The sequence below is a fragment of the Schistocerca cancellata genome, chromosome 1 (genome assembly GCF_023864275.1).
Source record: "Schistocerca cancellata isolate TAMUIC-IGC-003103 chromosome 1, iqSchCanc2.1, whole genome shotgun sequence".
In the NCBI taxonomy this organism is placed as follows: domain Eukaryota; kingdom Metazoa; phylum Arthropoda; class Insecta; order Orthoptera; family Acrididae; genus Schistocerca; species Schistocerca cancellata.
The window spans coordinates 203,716,283-203,733,470 of NC_064626.1; the positions used below are offsets into that span (position 1 = coordinate 203,716,283).

The 17,188-nt window shown below is 42.4% G+C and overlaps 2 protein-coding genes across 7 annotated transcripts in view; one reads left to right on the forward strand and one right to left on the reverse strand.

The window, feature by feature from the left end:
- Positions 1–17,188, reverse strand: part of LOC126168566 (double-stranded RNA-specific editase 1) — a 152,469-nt gene that overhangs the window by 51,202 nt on the left and 84,079 nt on the right. The window contains exons 1-2 of one of the 3 annotated variants that reach the window (XM_049920568.1): positions 15,907–16,031; positions 15,742–15,820 (exon numbers count right to left, since the gene is read on the reverse strand). The exons of 1 other annotated variant lie outside the window; for it this stretch is intronic. In XM_049920568.1, the coding sequence (XP_049776525.1) occupies positions 15,742–15,817 (76 nt within the window). In that variant the 5' untranslated portion in view covers positions 15,818–15,820; positions 15,907–16,031. Of the gene's footprint in view, positions 1–15,741; positions 16,034–17,188 lie in introns of those variants that run through there. One more of the 3 variants, XM_049920566.1, reaches the window with a different exon arrangement.
- LOC126168613 (tyrosyl-DNA phosphodiesterase 2-like) overlaps positions 1–17,188 on the forward strand; it is a 182,140-nt gene that overhangs the window by 6,441 nt on the left and 158,511 nt on the right. For 3 of the 4 annotated variants that reach the window (XM_049920579.1, XM_049920576.1, XM_049920572.1), the window contains exon 3: positions 12,854–13,021. The exons of the other annotated variant lie outside the window; for it this stretch is intronic. In XM_049920579.1, coding sequence (XP_049776536.1) covers positions 13,019–13,021 — 3 coding nt within the window. In that variant the 5' untranslated portion in view covers positions 12,854–13,018. The remainder of the gene's footprint in view (positions 1–12,853; positions 13,022–17,188) is intronic. 4 annotated transcript variants of the gene reach the window in all.

Here is a 17,188-nt window from a genome sequence, read left to right on the forward strand (position 1 = left end):
TACAAGATTTTTATACGGGGGTAAGTCAATTATTACCCGCAAAGTAATTTTTTTTATGTTTGTGGTAAGTTCTATGGGACCAAACTGCTGAGGTTATCAGTCCCTAGGCTTACACACTACATCTAACCTAAACTAACTTACGCTAAGGGGAACACTCACACCCAAGGGAGGACTCGAACCTCCGACGGGGGGAGTCGCGCGAACCGTGGCAAGGCGCACTCAGACCGCAAGGCTACCCCGCGCGGCTCCGCAAAGTAGTTATAAAATATTATTGTAATCAAATAGGAAACTTACAAGAACATCATTTTTCAACAGTCTCCTTGCGTTTCAACGCACTTGGTCCATCGCTGAACAAGCTTCCTGATGCCCTCATAAAAGAAGGTTCTCGGTTGAGCTGTGAGCCAGAAATGCACCGCTTCTTTCACTGCTTCGTTCGAGGCAAATCGACGGCCCCTTAATGCCTGTTTGAGTGGACCAAAAAAGTGATAGTCAGAAGGGGGCACGATCGGGACTATATGGAGGATGATCCAGTACTTCAAATTTGAGTTTATAGAGCGTTTCAGCAGTATGCGGTTGGGCATTGCCGTGCAACAACACGACACCTTTTGACAGCAATCCTCGGTGATTGCTCCGAACTGTAGGCTTTAGCCTAGCAGTAAGCATCTCACTGTAACGTACACTGTTTATTGTTGGGCCCCTTTCCCCATTATTTTCCAGTACTGGACCTTATGCGCCCCAAAAAAAAAAAAAAAAAAAAAAAAAAAAAAAAAAAAAAAAAAAAAAAAAAAAAAAACCCGTAAGCATCAGTTTTCCTGCAGACGGCTGGGTCTCGAATTTTTTCTTGCACGGCGAATTTGTATGTTTCCATTCCATACTCCGCCGCTTACTCTCTGGGTCGTAATGATGGATCCATGTTTCTTCATCAGTAATGATCCTGTCTAAGTTGTCCCCCTCGTTACCATAGCGCTCCAAGTGTTTTTCGCTGATGTCCAATCGCGTTTGTTTATGCAACTGCGTAAGTTGTTTTGGGATCCATCTTGCACAAACTTTATGAAACCCAAGTCTGTTGTGGATGATTTCGTAGGCAGAACCGTCACTAATTTGCAGGCAATGTGTCACTTCGTCAATAGATTATCATCTGCCTAAGAGAATCATTTCACGTGAACGCTAAACGGTTTCTTCAATTGTGGCGGTAAACGGTCGTCCGGCTCTTTATCGTGCGTAATACTTGTGCGACCATTTCAGAATTTTTCAATCCATCCGTAGACACTCCTTTGCGGCAAAACACTGTTCCCACACTATACCGAAAGTCTTCGATGAATTTATGCCCCTGATTCGCATTCCGACCATAAAAAACGGATCACTGAACGATGCTCTTCTTTGGTGCAAATAGACAGCGGAGCAGCCATGATTGACAGCACAGCAGCGATAACGAAACTAACCTGGCAGCTTGAAAATTGCAAAGATGTAACAACAAATAAACAAAGCATGCGTCATCAACGTAAAATGACAGTACTACCAAAATAAAAACATAATTAAATTACGGATACATTTGGAATCGTCATAGTCTTCCATCTAATTTTTGTGATGTCCCCGTTTCTTCTCCTTCCTCGTTCTAACAAACAATCTTGTCATCAATAATACTGTAACTATTCCTGCCATTGTCGAAACATTCTCCGGTTAACTTCAACTAACCCTGCCAGAATCACATGTTCAGTTAACCAGTGTTTATTTTTCGGTTAGGCGTTAGTTATTGCGTGTTAGTACAACGCGTTTTCGGCGCTTAACTGACTCTTGGTGGAGTAGCGTTCTGGCAAAAACTTTCTGCCAAAATTTCATTTTCTTGGATATACCGAAAAGATTATACGTAATCTTTCTTACCTGTTAATTGTTTATTTCCACTCTGGATTTCGCTGATCGTTCGCAGACCCAATCAACCACATAAACTAACACCGTTTGGCATTCACCCTTCGCGTTTATTCGGCTTAGCTCTTATAGCCCTGTCCCCTTTTATCTGCGGGAAAGTTTTTTTTATTTCTAGATGCGACGAGGACGCCCCTGGCAGAGACATCACATACCCTTCGCACACATTCAAACATCAAAATGATTCGTTGGAAAACCAACTTCAAATGTGTTCAAAAACCAACTGGGATGCTTTTCAACCCCTTCAAGAATATGAATTTGCCCCCCCCCCCCCGAAATTGCCACCCGGGGCCGATACACCGGTCTGCCCCCCGCCGATCCGGATCTGCATTTTTGAAGAAAAACTCGGCTGGAGTGTAGAAACTATACATGAATGCTGGCAGCGGTGGTCACGAGAAGCCCGGATTTCAGACGGCCATTCGGCATTACCGAGAAGCCTCTGGCGCATCTTTACTGCATCCGCAGCAGCAATCGGAGCAGCAGTTTGCACCTCATTGACGCTACGAACTGTTACAAATCGACTATGTATTTCAAGGAGAGCTCCGATCCAGACGCCCTGACCTCAAACCACAGCCAACGCCATTTGCGAACGCAGTGGTGTCAACCGAGAGCTCATTGGAATTGGACGGATTTCGTATGACAGCAGAAACTCTCGTTGTTATCCCACGCATCGTGACAGCACATTTGTACGTCAATCTGGTGATTCGACCTGCGTGCTCCCATTCACGAACAGCGCTGTCTTTTCCAACAGGATAACGCTAGCCCACATGCCACTATTGTAACTCGGCATGTTCTACAGTGTTGATAGTTTTGCCTTGGGCTGCTCGATCAGCAGGTCCGTATCCAATGGAGTATATACGGGACATCATCGGACGACAAGTCCAGCGTCACCCACAAACAGCTTTAACAGTCCCTGTATTGACCGACCAAATGCACCAGGCATGGAACTCCATCGCAGAAACGCATCCGGCACCTGCACAAAACAATACAGGCACGTTTGCATGCTTCCATTCATCATTCTGGTCGTTACAGTGATTATTAATGTACCAGAATTTCACATTTGCAACGGCGTAACGCGCGCTTACATTAACCTGTGATCTTGCTATGTTAATCACTTAAATGTGTTACCTAGACAAATGTATTCCCAAAATTTCATTACTCTATATTAATTATTTTTTGATATTGCGTTTTTTCCGTCGAAGTATATACATGATTAATTTTGCACGGAACCCTCAGTGCGCGAGTCCTACTCGCACTTGGCTAATTCTTTGCTTTTATTTTTAATTCCTTGTTGAGCCTAACTGAGGAGCACTTCTTTTCCTCCCAATCTGTTTACTGTCTTTCTTCTTCCAGTCTTCTCAAACTTGTAGCTTAGCGAGGGAGATCCTTAGCAGATTAGTGATTGTTAGTTATGGTTCTAAATTTTGTTCTGCCTGAAATGATTTCTTAACGATACACCAACTTCTTCTAGATATTTGTGTTAGCTTTGTCAATGAGAACCGAAACAATTAGATTATTTCAGAATTTTCCTCGTTACCCTGTCGTTAGACATTCTACACTACTGGCGATTAAATCTATTACACCTGAAAGATGACATGCAGCACACGTCAATTGGCATGAAATTTACTGTACGCTTAGATACGCATATTATTAGCATTTTAGCGCAACCTCACGAAGTACGGAGGAGTACAGTTATCTACATTCTATATAATGCCAAGGTTACACTGCGGGGTTTCTCATTCAGAAATAGAATGTCGGTTAGCTGTGAGAAGAATGTGTAACGCTACGTGTAGGTCTACCAGCAAATGTAGTAACGGACAGCGACAGGATCGTGGTCTATCGATGCTGCAGTTCATCGTTGCGTCATATTGCTGCTTGCGTTGGTCGGTATCCCAAGAGTGTCAATCTATGGGTTTAGGAGGGCCACACTCAGTCGCCATGCAACATCTCAACGGCCCAACACGACTAGCGCCCGAAAGGACACACAGTTCCTTCGGCCGTGTAGGATCGTACCGCCGCGCTTATTAGCTACAACACAGTGCGACGACAGACACCTGGAGCACCAAGGACTGTCACCAAGACAACCACTGCAGCTGCGTTCTTTGATGAGGCACAGAGAAGCGCGCGCCGACAGTGTCGCACCTGATAGCTTTAGGCACAGACATAGTATCACGTCGTCTTTTTCAGACAAACTTTTCTACTTACAGCATCACGAGGGACGTATCCGACTCAAGAGGCTCCTAGGAGAACGGTTCCGGAACATGGCGTGAGATGCCACTGAGTATTAAAAACAATGACTTCTTGTTCGCATAACCGGTAACTTGGACAGGAGGTATTACACATACTGATGTGTTATGGCTAGTGTCTGTCTTCGAAATCTCCGTGGGGTTATCGTTAAAGTCATAAATGGAGACACATGTTGCCTCTGCTGTCAGACTTACTAGTGCTTGCTGAAAAAGTATGGCGGGCGAATTTGGTGGCCAAATAATTTTTTCCAAAAAATGTCGACATCGAAATAGGAATATCGTGTGCCGATATTTTTACTTTATATTTTTTTCGCAATTTTCAGTAAATATATGAAATTGTTCTTTTGAAATTCCAGAAGAACATATTTTTACTTTCACTGTGTGAAGGAATCTTACTACTTTTTGAGCTTTCGCCACATCCAGTCTCTCTCTTTGACTGTGTGAAGGAAGTATAGATAGCACAAAAAAGTTGTCCGATTGCACTGGCGGGGTGTTTGCGAACGGAATAACAAAGGTGTCCGATGTGAATAAATAGCACACTAGTCGCTTTAAAAAACAATTTTAACACAACTAGTGTACTATTTTTTCACATTAGCACTCTTCAAAAACAGTTGCGAAACTGACGAACAAACATCTAAATGACAAGACTCTTCGCGGTGGGTGGAGACGAGTGAGGGCAAATGCTGATATAATCGGCGCTACCAACAGAAACTGTAACGTTTAACTTCACCACAAAATTTTGACACTACGACTGCTAGTTCGCTGGCGTTTACAAAAAAAAGGAAAGTCGACATGAAGTGTTCCAGACAAAGCCGCTATGTGACGAAACCGAACGAGTGACCCATCGGACACCTTTCATTGTTCCACTTACATGTAGTTACCACTGCTAGCGAAGTGGTTATCGTCACGCATGAACGTGCATCGTATTCCTTTCAGTTCTTGCTCTAAGGGGGACATGCAGGCTGCTGCTTGTGATATTGTATACAATATCTATTAATACCCCCCCCCCCCCCCCCCCACTATGAACCATAGACCTTGCCGTTTGTGGGGAGGCTTGCATACCTCAGCGATACAGATAGCCGTACCGTAGGTGCAACCACAACGGAGGGGTATCTGTTGAGGGGCAAGACAAACCTGTGGTTCCTGAAGAGGGCAGCAGCCTTTTCAGTAGTTGCAGGGGCAACAGTCTGGATGATTGATTGATCTGGCCTTGTAACACTAACCAAAACGGCCTTGCTGTTGTGGTACTGCGAACGGCTGAAAACAAGGGGAAACTACAGCCGTAATTTTTCCCGAGGGCATGCAGCTTCACTGTATGGTTAAATGATGATGGCGTCCTCTTGTATAAAATATTCCGGAGGTAAAATAGTCCCCCATTCCGATCTCCGGGCGGGGACTACACAGAAGGACGTCGTTATCAGGAGAAAGGAAACTGGCGTTCTACGGATCGCAGCGTGGAATGTCAGATCCCTTAATCGGGCAGGTAGGTTAGAAAATTTAAAAAGGGAAATGGATGGGTTAAAGTTAGATATAGTGGGAATTAGTGAAGTTCGGTGGCAGGAGGAACAAGACTTCTGGTCAGGCGAATACAGGGTTATAAATACAAAATCAAATAGGGGTAATGCAGGAGTAGGTTTAATAATGAATAAAAAAAAATAGGAGTGCGGGTAAGCTACTACAAACAGCATAGTGAACGCATTATTGTGGCAAAGATAGACACGAAGCCCACGCCTACCACAGTAGTACAAGTTTATATGGCAACCAGCTCTGCAGATGACGAAGAAATTGAAGAAATGTATGATCAAATAAAAGAAATTATTCAGATAGTGAAGGGAGACGAAAATTTAATAGTTATGGGTGACTGGAATTCGGTAGTAGGAGAAGGGAGAGAAGGAAACGTAGTAGGTGAATATGGATTGGGGGGAAGAAATGAAAGAGGAAGCCTCCTGGTAGAATTTTGCTCAGAGCACAACTTAATTATAGCTAACACTTGGTTCAAGAATCATAAAATAAGGTTGTATACATGGAAGAACCCTGGAGATACATAAAGTTATCAGATAGATTATCTAATGGTAAGACAGAGATTTAGGAACCAGGTTTTAAATTTTAAGACATTTCCAGGTGCAAATGTTGACTCTGACCACAATCTATTGGTTATGAACTGTAGATTAAAGCTGAAAAAACTGCAAAAAGGTGGAAATTTAAGGAGATGGAACCCGGATAAACTGAAAGAACCAGAGATTGTATAGAGTTACAAGGAGAGCATAAGGGGACAATTGACAGGAATGGGGGAAAGAAATACAGTAGAAGAAGAATGGATAGCTTTGAGGGATGAAGTACTGAAGGCAGCAGAGGATCAAGTAGGTAAAAAGACGAGGGCTAGTAGAAATCCTTTGGTAACAGAAGAGATACTGAATTTAATTGATGAAAGGAGAAAATATATAAATTCAGTATATGAGGCAGGAAAAAAGGAATACAAACGTCTCAAAAATGAGATCGACAGGAAGTGCAAAATGGCTAAGCAGGGATGGCTAGAGGACAAATGTAAGGATGTAGAGGCTTGTCTCACTAGGGGTAAGATAGATACTGCCTACAGGAAAATTAAAGAGAGCCACTTATATGAATATCAAGAGCTCAGATGGAAACCCAGTTCTAAGCAAAGAAGGGAAAGAAGAAATGTGGAAGGAGTATATAGAGGGTCTATACAAGGGCGATGTACTTGAGGACAATATTATGGAAATGGAAGAGGATGTAGATGAAGATGAAATGGGAGATACGATACTGCGTGAAGAGTTTGACAGAGCACTGAAAGATCTGAGTGGAAACAAGGCCCCGGGAGTAGACAACATTCCATTAGAACTACTGACAGCCTTGGGAGAGCCAGTCCTGACAAAACTCTACCATCTGGTGAGCAAGATGTATAAGACAGGTAAAATACCCTCAGACTTCAGGAAACATATAATAATTCCAATTCCAAAGAAAGCAGGTGTTGACAGATGTGAAAATTACCGAACTATCAGTTTAATAAGTCACGGCTACAAAATACTAACGCGAATTCTTTACAGACGAATGGAAAAACTAGTAGAAGCCGACCTCGGGGAAGATCAGTTTGGATTCCGTAGAAATATTGGAACACGTGAGGCAATACTGACCTTACGACGTATCTTAGAAGCTACATTAAGGAAAGGCAAACCTACAATTCTAGCATTTGTAGACATAGAGAAAGCTTTTGACAATGTTGAGTGGAATACTCTCTTTCAAATTCTGAAGGTGCAGGGGTAAAATACAGGGAGCGAAAGGCTATTTACAATTAGTAGAGAAACCAGATGGCAGTTATGAGTCGAGGGACACGAAAGGGAAGCAGTGGTTGGGAAGGGAGTGAGACAGGGTTGTAGCCTCTCACCGATGTTGTTCAATCTGTATATTGCGCAAACAGTGAAGGAAACAAAAGAAAAATTCGGAGTAGGTATTAAAATCCATGGAGTAGAAATACAAACTTTGAGGTTCACCGATGACATTGTAATTATGTCAGAGACAGCAAAGGACTTGGAAGCGCAGTTGAACCGAATGGACAGTGTCTTGAAAGGAGGATATAAGATGAACATCAACAAAAGCAAAACGAGGATAATGGAATGTAGTCGAATTAAGTCGGGTGATGCTGAGGGAAATAGATTAGGAAATGAGACACTTAAAGTAGTAAAGGAGTTTTGCTGTTTGGGGAGCAAAATAACTGATGATGGTCGAAGTAGAGATATAAAATGTAGACTGGCAATGGCAAGCAAAGCGTTTCTGAAGAAGAGAAATTTGTTAACACTGGGTATAGATTTTACTGTCAGGAAATCATTTCTGAAAGTATTTGTATGGAGTGTAGCCATGTATGGAAGTGAAAAATGGACGATAAATAGTTTGGACAAGAAGAAAATAGAAGTTTTCGAAATGTGGTGCTACAGATGAATGCTGAAGATGGGTAGATCACATAGCTAATGAGGAGGTATTGAATAGAATTGGGGAGAAGAGGGGTTTGTGGCACAACTTGACAAGGAGAAGGGACCGGTTGGTAGGACATGTTCTGAGGCATCAAGGGATCACAAATTTAGCATTGGAGGGCAGCGTGGAGGGTGAAAATCGTAGAGGGAGACCAAGAGATGAATACAGTAAGCAGATTCAGTAGGATGTAGGTTGCAGTAGTTACTGGGAGATGAAGAAGCTTGCACAGGACAGAGTAGCATGTAGAGCTGCATCAAACCAGTCTCAGGACTGAAGACCACAACAACAACAACAACAACAACAACACCAACACCAACATCTATTAATAAATAAGTAGGCCTACTTCGATATACAGCTCTAAAAACTGGCAGTATATCTACGATGTGCAGCTTTTTTTTCTTTTTTGGCCGGCGATATTTTTTCCGACGATATATCAATTTTTTCGATACATCGCGGCCGATAACTTTTTGAAAATATTGGTATATCTGATTCCCGGTATTCTTAAAAATATCAACAGTCCTACGACTTACATCGATACACAGGGTGTTGAGACTATTATTCTAGTCAGCATGTACAATGAAGTGAGGAAGTCGGGGGACGCCTTCTAAGATCGTGTTGGCTTCCTTTTACCCAGCGTAGAACAGCAACTCGACGTGGCATGGGTTCAACACTTCGTAGGAAGTCCCCTATAGAAATACTGGGCCGTGCTTCCTCTATAGCCGTCCTTAATTGCAAAAGAGTTGCTGGTGCGAATAACTGTAAACCAATCGCGAACAACTGTGGCCCGATTACACGGCGCATTATCATCCACAAAAATTCTTTAGTTGTTTGAGGAAAAGAAGTACATGAATGGCTCCAAATGGTCTCCAAGGCAGCCGATTATAACCATTTCCAGTCTATGGTCGGTTCAGTTCAACCAGATGACTAAAGCTATTCCATGTACATACAGCCCACACCGTTATGGAGCTATGATCAACTTGCACAGTGCCGGCCGGTGTGGCCGTGCGGTTCTAGGCGCGTCAGTCTGGAACCGCGAGACCGATACGTTCGCAGGTTCGAATCCTGCCTCGGGCATGGATGTGTGTGAAGTCCTTAGGTTAGGTAGGTTTAAGTAGTTCTAAGTTCTAGGGGACTGATGACCTCAGCTGTTAAGTGCCATAGTGCTCAGAGCCATTTGAACCATTTTGAACTTGCACAGTGCCTTGTTGGCAATATGGGTCCGTGGCTTCGTGTTGTCTGCGCCACGGTCATGAGCCCAAAGAGAGCGTTGCAGGCGATGTCGTGTCGTTAGTAAAGGCACTCGTGTCGATCATCTGCTGTCATAGCCCAGTAACGCCAAATTTCGCTGCACTGTCCTAATCGATACGTTCGCGTTAAGTCCCACACTGATTTTGCGGTCATTTCACGTCGTGTTGGGTGGCTGATGGCACTGGCACTCTACGCAAACGCCGCTGCTCTCGGTTGTTCAAGTGAAGCCCGTCAGCCACCGCGTTGTACGAGCTGAGAGGTAATGTGTGAAATTTAGTATTCTCGGCACACTGTTGACACTGTGGATCTTAGTATATTCAATTCCCTAACGATTTCCAAAACTGAATGTCCCATGCGTCTAGCTCCAACTACCATTCCGCGTTCAAAGTCTGTTTTTTCCCTTCGTGCAGCCGGAATCACGTCGGAAACCTTTTGTCATGAATCACCCACGTACAAATGACAGCTTCACCAATGCACTGCCCTTTTTATACCTTGTGGACGCGATACTACCATCTGTACATGTGCAAGTCGCTATCCCATGACTTTTGTCATCTCAGTGTAAATCTTTCTGTGCGACATCTAATTTAGCTTACTTTATTATTTATTTATTTATTTATTTATTTACACGTCAAGTTCCGTAGGACCAAATTGAGGAGCGAATATCCAAGGTCATGGAACGTGTCAGTACAAGAAATACAGCATTAATGTAGTAACAGATAAAAATAATATGTTTATGAACCCGAAAAAAGTCAGTCCATAAGTTTAAGTAAACGCAATCAACAATACAACAAGAATCAGCTTAATTTTCGAGGAACTCCAACAGAATAGGAGTGACCCCACGAAGAAACACTTCAGTTTCGATTTGAAAGCGCATGGATTACTGCTAATGTTTTTGAATTCTAGTGGTAGCTTATTGAAAAATGGCTGCAGCAGTATACTGCACACCTAGTTAAGCAAGTCCGATCCAAATGCAGGTTTGATTTCTGCCGAGTGTAGTGGACTGACAAGACAGCCAGTCCACAGTGACGGGTAACCGAAAGGCACGCGTACACACACGCCGGCTGGCGTGAGTTCTGGAACAGGATACGTATGAATGCACTAAAGAAAAGTACGTATCGTCTGTTTACTTAACTTTAATTCATCCTTGTGGTACATCGCTATTGACGATACAAGTGAGACTCTCTCCAGATATGGTTAATGGCGCCTTGCTAGGTCGTAGCCATGGACTTAGCTGAAGGCTATTCTGTCTCTCGGCAAATGAGAGAAAGGCTTCGTCAGTGTAGTCGCTAGCAAAGTCGTCGTACAACTGGGGCGAGTGCTAGTCCATCTTTCTAGACCTGCCATGTGGTGGCGCTCGGTCTGCAAATACTGACTGTGGCGACACGCGGGTCAGAATGTACTAATGGACCGCGGCCGATTTAAAGCTACCACCTAGCAAGTGTGGTGTCTGGCGGTGACACCACACAGAGTATTAACTGAGTGAAAGTTGCTTATTCTTGCGAATAAGCTAATATTGTTAACAAGAAATGGGAGTTGGAATATACAGGGTGAGTCAGGAGGAAAGGTACATACTTTTTTTGGGGGGTGGGAGGGGGGAAGGATAGTATTAGTGATTCTGAACAGAAAACTTCGTATGGACGTATGCCCTATTCCGAATGGTTTCTGAGATAGAACAAATTTAATATCTTTTTTTTTACGTTTTTCTTGAATAACTCGAAAATTGCACCCTTCAGCGAAAACGTGTCGCAGTAAAAAATTAAAACAAGATTAAATTTCCGGCAAAAAAGGTCCTATTAATTTTTTTCCCTCTAGAACTAAAGATCTGTGCGAAGAGAGCGCAAGAATGTTGAAAAACTCGCTCGACGTGCATGCGCTGTGGCATACGTGGTTTTTGTAGGCCAATTTGAGGAAGCATATTGTGGTAGCAAGTTGAGACGAACAGTTTGATACGGGACACTTGTGGTCTATCAAGTCAGGAAAATACCTGGCCTACAAAAACTACGTGTAAGCTACAGCTCATGCGCGTCGAGCGAGCTTTTCAACATTCTCGCGCTCTCTTCGCACAAACCATTAGTTCTAGAGAAAAAATGAATAGGACCTTTTTATTGGAAATTTAATATAGTTTAATTTTGTACTGCGACACGTTTTCACTGGAAGGTGCGGTTTTCGAGTTATTCAAGAAAAATGCACAAATGTGATTTAAATGTGTTCTACCTCGGAAACAATTCGGAATATGGCATACGTCCATATCACATTTTTTGTTCAGAATCACTATCATCACCTCTCAAAGCATGTACGTTTCCTCGTGACTCACCCTGTATATATTGAGAGGCCAATGTCAAAACAACCAGACTAGTGAACAGGAGTCGACAAGAGGTTCGTGAACTTGCTGTCCGAACCACCCGTTTCTGAGCCAAAAATATCCTTTTAGAATGGGAAGAGTTACCCCAAAATATAATACCATACGACATAAGCGAATGAAAATAAGCGAAGTAGACCAATTTTCTTGTCGAACGATCACTCACTTCAGATACCGTATGAATAGTAAAAATGGCAGCATTAAGTCTTTGAACAAGGTGCTAAACGTCGGCTTTCCACAACAGTTTACACACAACATCCTTTACTACCAAGCTAGTGTCATCAGCAAACAGAAATATTTTAGAGTTACCTGTAATACTAGAGAGCATATCATTTATACAAATAAGGAACAGGAGTGGCCCCAACACTTATTCCTTGGGCACCCCCCACCTGACCGTGCCCCTCTCAGACCCCCGTATCATAGCCATTCTCAACACTGTGAATAATGACAGTTTGCTGTGTGTTGCTAAAATAAGAGGTGAACCAACTGTGAGCTACTCCCCGTTTTCCGTGAAGGTCCAACTTCTGGAGCAATATGTTGTGATCAACACAGTCAAACGCCTTAATTAAATAAAACAAAAATATGCCTGCCGTTCGAAACCTACGATGATCATTTCTCCTAATGTACGTGGGTGTCAACAAAATACTATCATACTGAAGGAGAAAGCTGGCTACCGTTCTAAATTTCGCATCATTAATATCCCACAATCACATGCAAATGTTATGTATTTTTCCTCTTATACTGTTTACACAAAATAAGAAGCAAAATCCTTATTTAGTTCCTGTTGTTGCCTTACACTGTTTGTGATTAAAATTGCCCTCTCCGTATCCTGATATTGAGTTTGCTTGTAAAGTGATCGATTTCCTTTGATTTGTGCTCCATCTAGATTCAATTTTCGCCGTTTGGTCCTCTCATTTTCCTTTCTTATTTTTATGTGAAATCTGCTACCAATTATCATAGTCTCATATCATATACGAAAAGTACTTCTTATTCACAACTACTGGCTTCTGTTACACACGCGTTTATTTATAGGTGCTTGCGTCGCTCATTCCCTTCACTTAATGATAACCTCCAGCTATTTCATTTACAGGGATCACAAGGCCAAAGAAGTGCGCGCACGAAGCTCGTGAATACCGTGAGCATTTTTCGCAAATAACTGGCCATTTTAGGCATGTAATACAGACAGGATCCTTTGGTCTGAGCATACAGAAGTTCGCTACTAGGGGGTAACAACGAAGATCCTGTTGGTACCCGCATGGTGAGTACAAACTGCAGTAGGCATGTTTCTGAGATTAGTTCCGATAAGCGATATCCAGTTACATCTTTTTTTTCCCTATGCTATTATAACAAAGTGAATGCTAACTGAATGCAGACAACGAAATGCAGTACATACAGGAGTCTGACAATGTAGAGCAGATTTCCAATACTGTTGCACAATATTGGAGAGAACAAATCTCAACGCATAAACAATATATGAATGAAACGTGGAAAACACACACGCACAGTTTGAACCAATAAGTTTTACGACAAATGTCGTGGAGCTTTCGTGAAATTTTCAAATGAAATCATTCCCCTTTTGGCTGTAACAATAATGTTTTAACAGCCAAAAGCAGAATGATTTCATTTAAAAGCGGTTTGAACTATGTATTACATGGAAGTATCTTTCCGTAATCTCTCATATACTAATAAAACTACTACAATCATAAAAAATGGTTTGGTCTATTTTGGAAATGACGCTGAAATCACACGATGGCACGGTATCATACATCCTGTAAAAAGATCTATTTTAATACACGGCCGGCCAGTGTGGCCGAGTGGTTCTAGGCGCTTCAGTGTGGAACCGTGCGACCGCTACGTCGCAGGTTCGAATCCTGCCTCGGGCATGGATGTGTATGGTTAGGTTTAAGTAGTTCTGGGTCTAGGGGACTGATGACCTCAGATGTTAAGTCCCATAATGTTCAGAGCCATTTGAACCATTTCTTAATACACGATGATATCGAATCTAAGAACATACTTCGAGAGAGAAAGTACAATAATATTGTTATAATTATAAGGAAGCAGGCACTCTCGTCTGATTTGTACAAGAGGTGAGGGAACTATGTTCGTGTGACTAGCTGATAAATTTGTGTCGTTTCAGTGCTGGATATTGTTACACTGTTTGGTATTAATTAGTTAATCACTATCAAGGACGTCACATTTTTATTCATAAATATTAGTTGTTATGCCGAGCAGCGACAGAAGAACCCTGTAATGCGACGGACTGTTACAGCACTGCACAATTTAAGTTATTTATTCCATGCCACAGATATGTCTGTTGTCAAACTGTAGGACCTTAAGAGAGATAACACACACAACTTTTTCTGGCTTAATCTTTTAGGAAATCTACGACTTCATAACTATAGGCGGGTGGGATGAATGTTATACTTTTGATTATTATATTATTACAATTATGAAATCCGTTTGTCATTCCAGTTCCCAATTACGATTTTTTTGCGTTGGCGAGCGCAATATACACAGCTTTCTACCTTTTCCAATCTGTGATATTTGGCAGCTCCTTAATGGTGGCTACTTTCCAGACAATCGAATGAGATTAGCTGTTTCAGTACTTGCTAGTATCACAAAAAGTCTACATGTTCTCGTCTCCTCGATGCCCTTGACGAAAGAGATGGATTTTGATTTTGCACTCTGTAGCAGCCTTCCATATCCTACTATCTTTCCAAAGTAATTCGCACGGTTTCTGCCCTGGGTGAAGATCGTGCCCCCTTATACTGCTGCTTTTCTCTCGACTAACTAATTTATTTATTATTTATTTAGCGTATGGCTCATAACATCACAGTAAAAATTACAGAAACAACACGATTTCCCATCTGAATAGCTTTAACAGGCGCAGCGATTCCAGTCCTCTCTGTTGTCGTAGCGGCCTCAAACTATCCGTAGTTAACTACAAGTATCTAGTCACTATAAGAGCTATAAAAATTGTGCATCCGCGTGAGCTATGGTTGCCCTCCATTACCCGCAGCTTACGCCTTAGGGCTACAACCGAGCGAGTTGGAGAACTTGGTTTCGAATCACTGTATGGCCATCCATAGGTCGAATTTTCGTGGTTGCCTGATATTGCTTAAAACGGATGCTGGGTTCGTTCTTTTGAAAAGGACACGTCGGAATCCTGCGCCACCTTTGCTTGATCCGACCTTACCTTACCATGATCAAAAATCTATCACACTCAGCCTGTCAGATCTCCGAATTTCCCATGGTTGTGAACAGCCACGGTATAATATATCCTGCGACAATGTATTTGTATCTTCCCCGTCCGTAACACACCGTGAGATGACCGTTCCTACTGTTTCACATCTAAAGTAATTTTAATACTGTTACATACAGACTGTTCTGCTTTATTTCAAGAGACGCGACTTTCCGCTCCCACTTTCAAGCAGCCACAGCTATTGCTTACTAACACGTCTGAAGAGTATCTGAAGCAAGATAGTTTTAAAAAGACACTGCTCCAGCATACTGAACTGGACGGTGGCATCACAATTACGCCTAGTACAACGAGGAACAAGTGCTGCCAACACCAATTTGACGAATTTGTGGCGTGGAAGCCTCGTCAATAAACCAACCATGTAAAATTGCATTAGTAAAAAGCTGTTCGCTTCGTGTCTGATGTTATGAATGTACTACGGAAATCACAACACTCTGTGCTTATCCATTGTAAACATTTTCAATTAAACTTTTACTAAAATGCACCCGTAATCATCTATAACACTTTCACTGGTCCTCCGTAATGCTTGAAAACTTCGATACTTTTTTAATTTAAAGGAAACCAGCAACGGAAGATTAATGAATTCTAACACGTATAGCAATGAATTCTTGCACATGGAAGGGAACGTGTTTTATGAACGGCGAGGCCAGTTCTGCAGTAAATACCTGACAATTTTAGTTGTGAAACAGAATCGAATTTATATGATGTGTAGGACTCACCATTTGCAAATGTCCCGAGCCAATGCACATTCGTTTTCAGGGGGTCCTGGAGGAATGGTATTGCGACGGACAACATGACCTATATGAAAAGTTCTTAAAAAGTTTTGCCAGCGAAAAAAGTATACGAAGTCACTTATTAAAAGCAGCTTATAAGAAAACCTCTACTTTTATCGTCACAAGTAACAAGTCAGCTTGACAAGCTATCCGTGCATGTATGTGGATTGAACAGTACACACTCTAGAACGTTCTGAGTCGACGCTAAGGCTAACACAGCGTGGCGTGGCAATACAGCTGCACTTGCCACAGAACTAGTTGATATGCTATCTGTTTCGAGACTTTTCCCCTTCCCCAGCAGCACATTTGAACCGGATTACACACAAGAGCGCAGTGTTCTCTGGCGTCGGGTGACTACTAAGCCAAGCCTTCATAGCAAATTAAAACAACGTGCCACAGCAGTGATCGAACTTCCATCTTTAGCTACCAAGATTAGCTCTATACCACCTGAATAATTTGGCCATGTCTCATGGACTTGGCGCTTCGATTTGTCAAAGCACAATCGACGTCATTAGAGAAAAAGCGAACAATCACTAAAAATTGTAACCAAGAGTTCTCCGCAAACTTGAGTTGCGGTATACATGTGTAAGAAAAGACTTTCAGCTTGGAATATGGAAGCACTGGGCGAGGTGATGCATGAGGTTAAGGCACAGGACTCGCATTCGCGAGGACAGTAGGTCAAGTTCCCTTCCGGCTATCCAAATTTAGACTTCTCATAGTTTCCCGTATTGCTTGCGGTTGATTCTGGAATGGTCCTTTTGAAAAGGGCAGGGCCGATTTCCTCTCAACCATTTCCCAATCAAAAGTCTCTAATGACCCCGTCGCCGGCGTGCTTTCTTTCGAATCCTCACGTGATTAAAAAATTATGGGAAGTATTATTTTAATCTAACTATATCTCAGTCGTGATTGGAGCTTTATGAGTAGCGCCTAGTCTTTCTTGGTGAAGTTTAATACCACAAATGCTCCATTGGAGCGATGTTTTTTTGCGAAGAATCTTGCGGACGCCTTGGAGCCGGATAAACGCACGTAACGTCGAATGTGTCACAACCGTTTCGAGAAACGAGAAATGTTAATGGCACCCTTGAACAAGGCTGACCAAGGGTAACTACTCCATAAAAAGTCCGAACTCTGGCCTTACTTGCATGGCGAAATCCATCCCTGTTCACAAATGTCTTATGGCTGCATGTTGGTTCCCGCACAGCGCGTGCAATGTTGACTTTAGATCGGCTCAAACTAAGATATGCAGCAATGTAATCTAGACATTAGTGAAAACAGCAAGCCAGGAGCCAAAAGACGACTTGAAGATGATTATGAACACTGTGAAGGGGGTATTAATTATGGATTAGGAATATTTTAATCATCTTCCTCCGTTTCCCATAAGTTTACTTTTTAC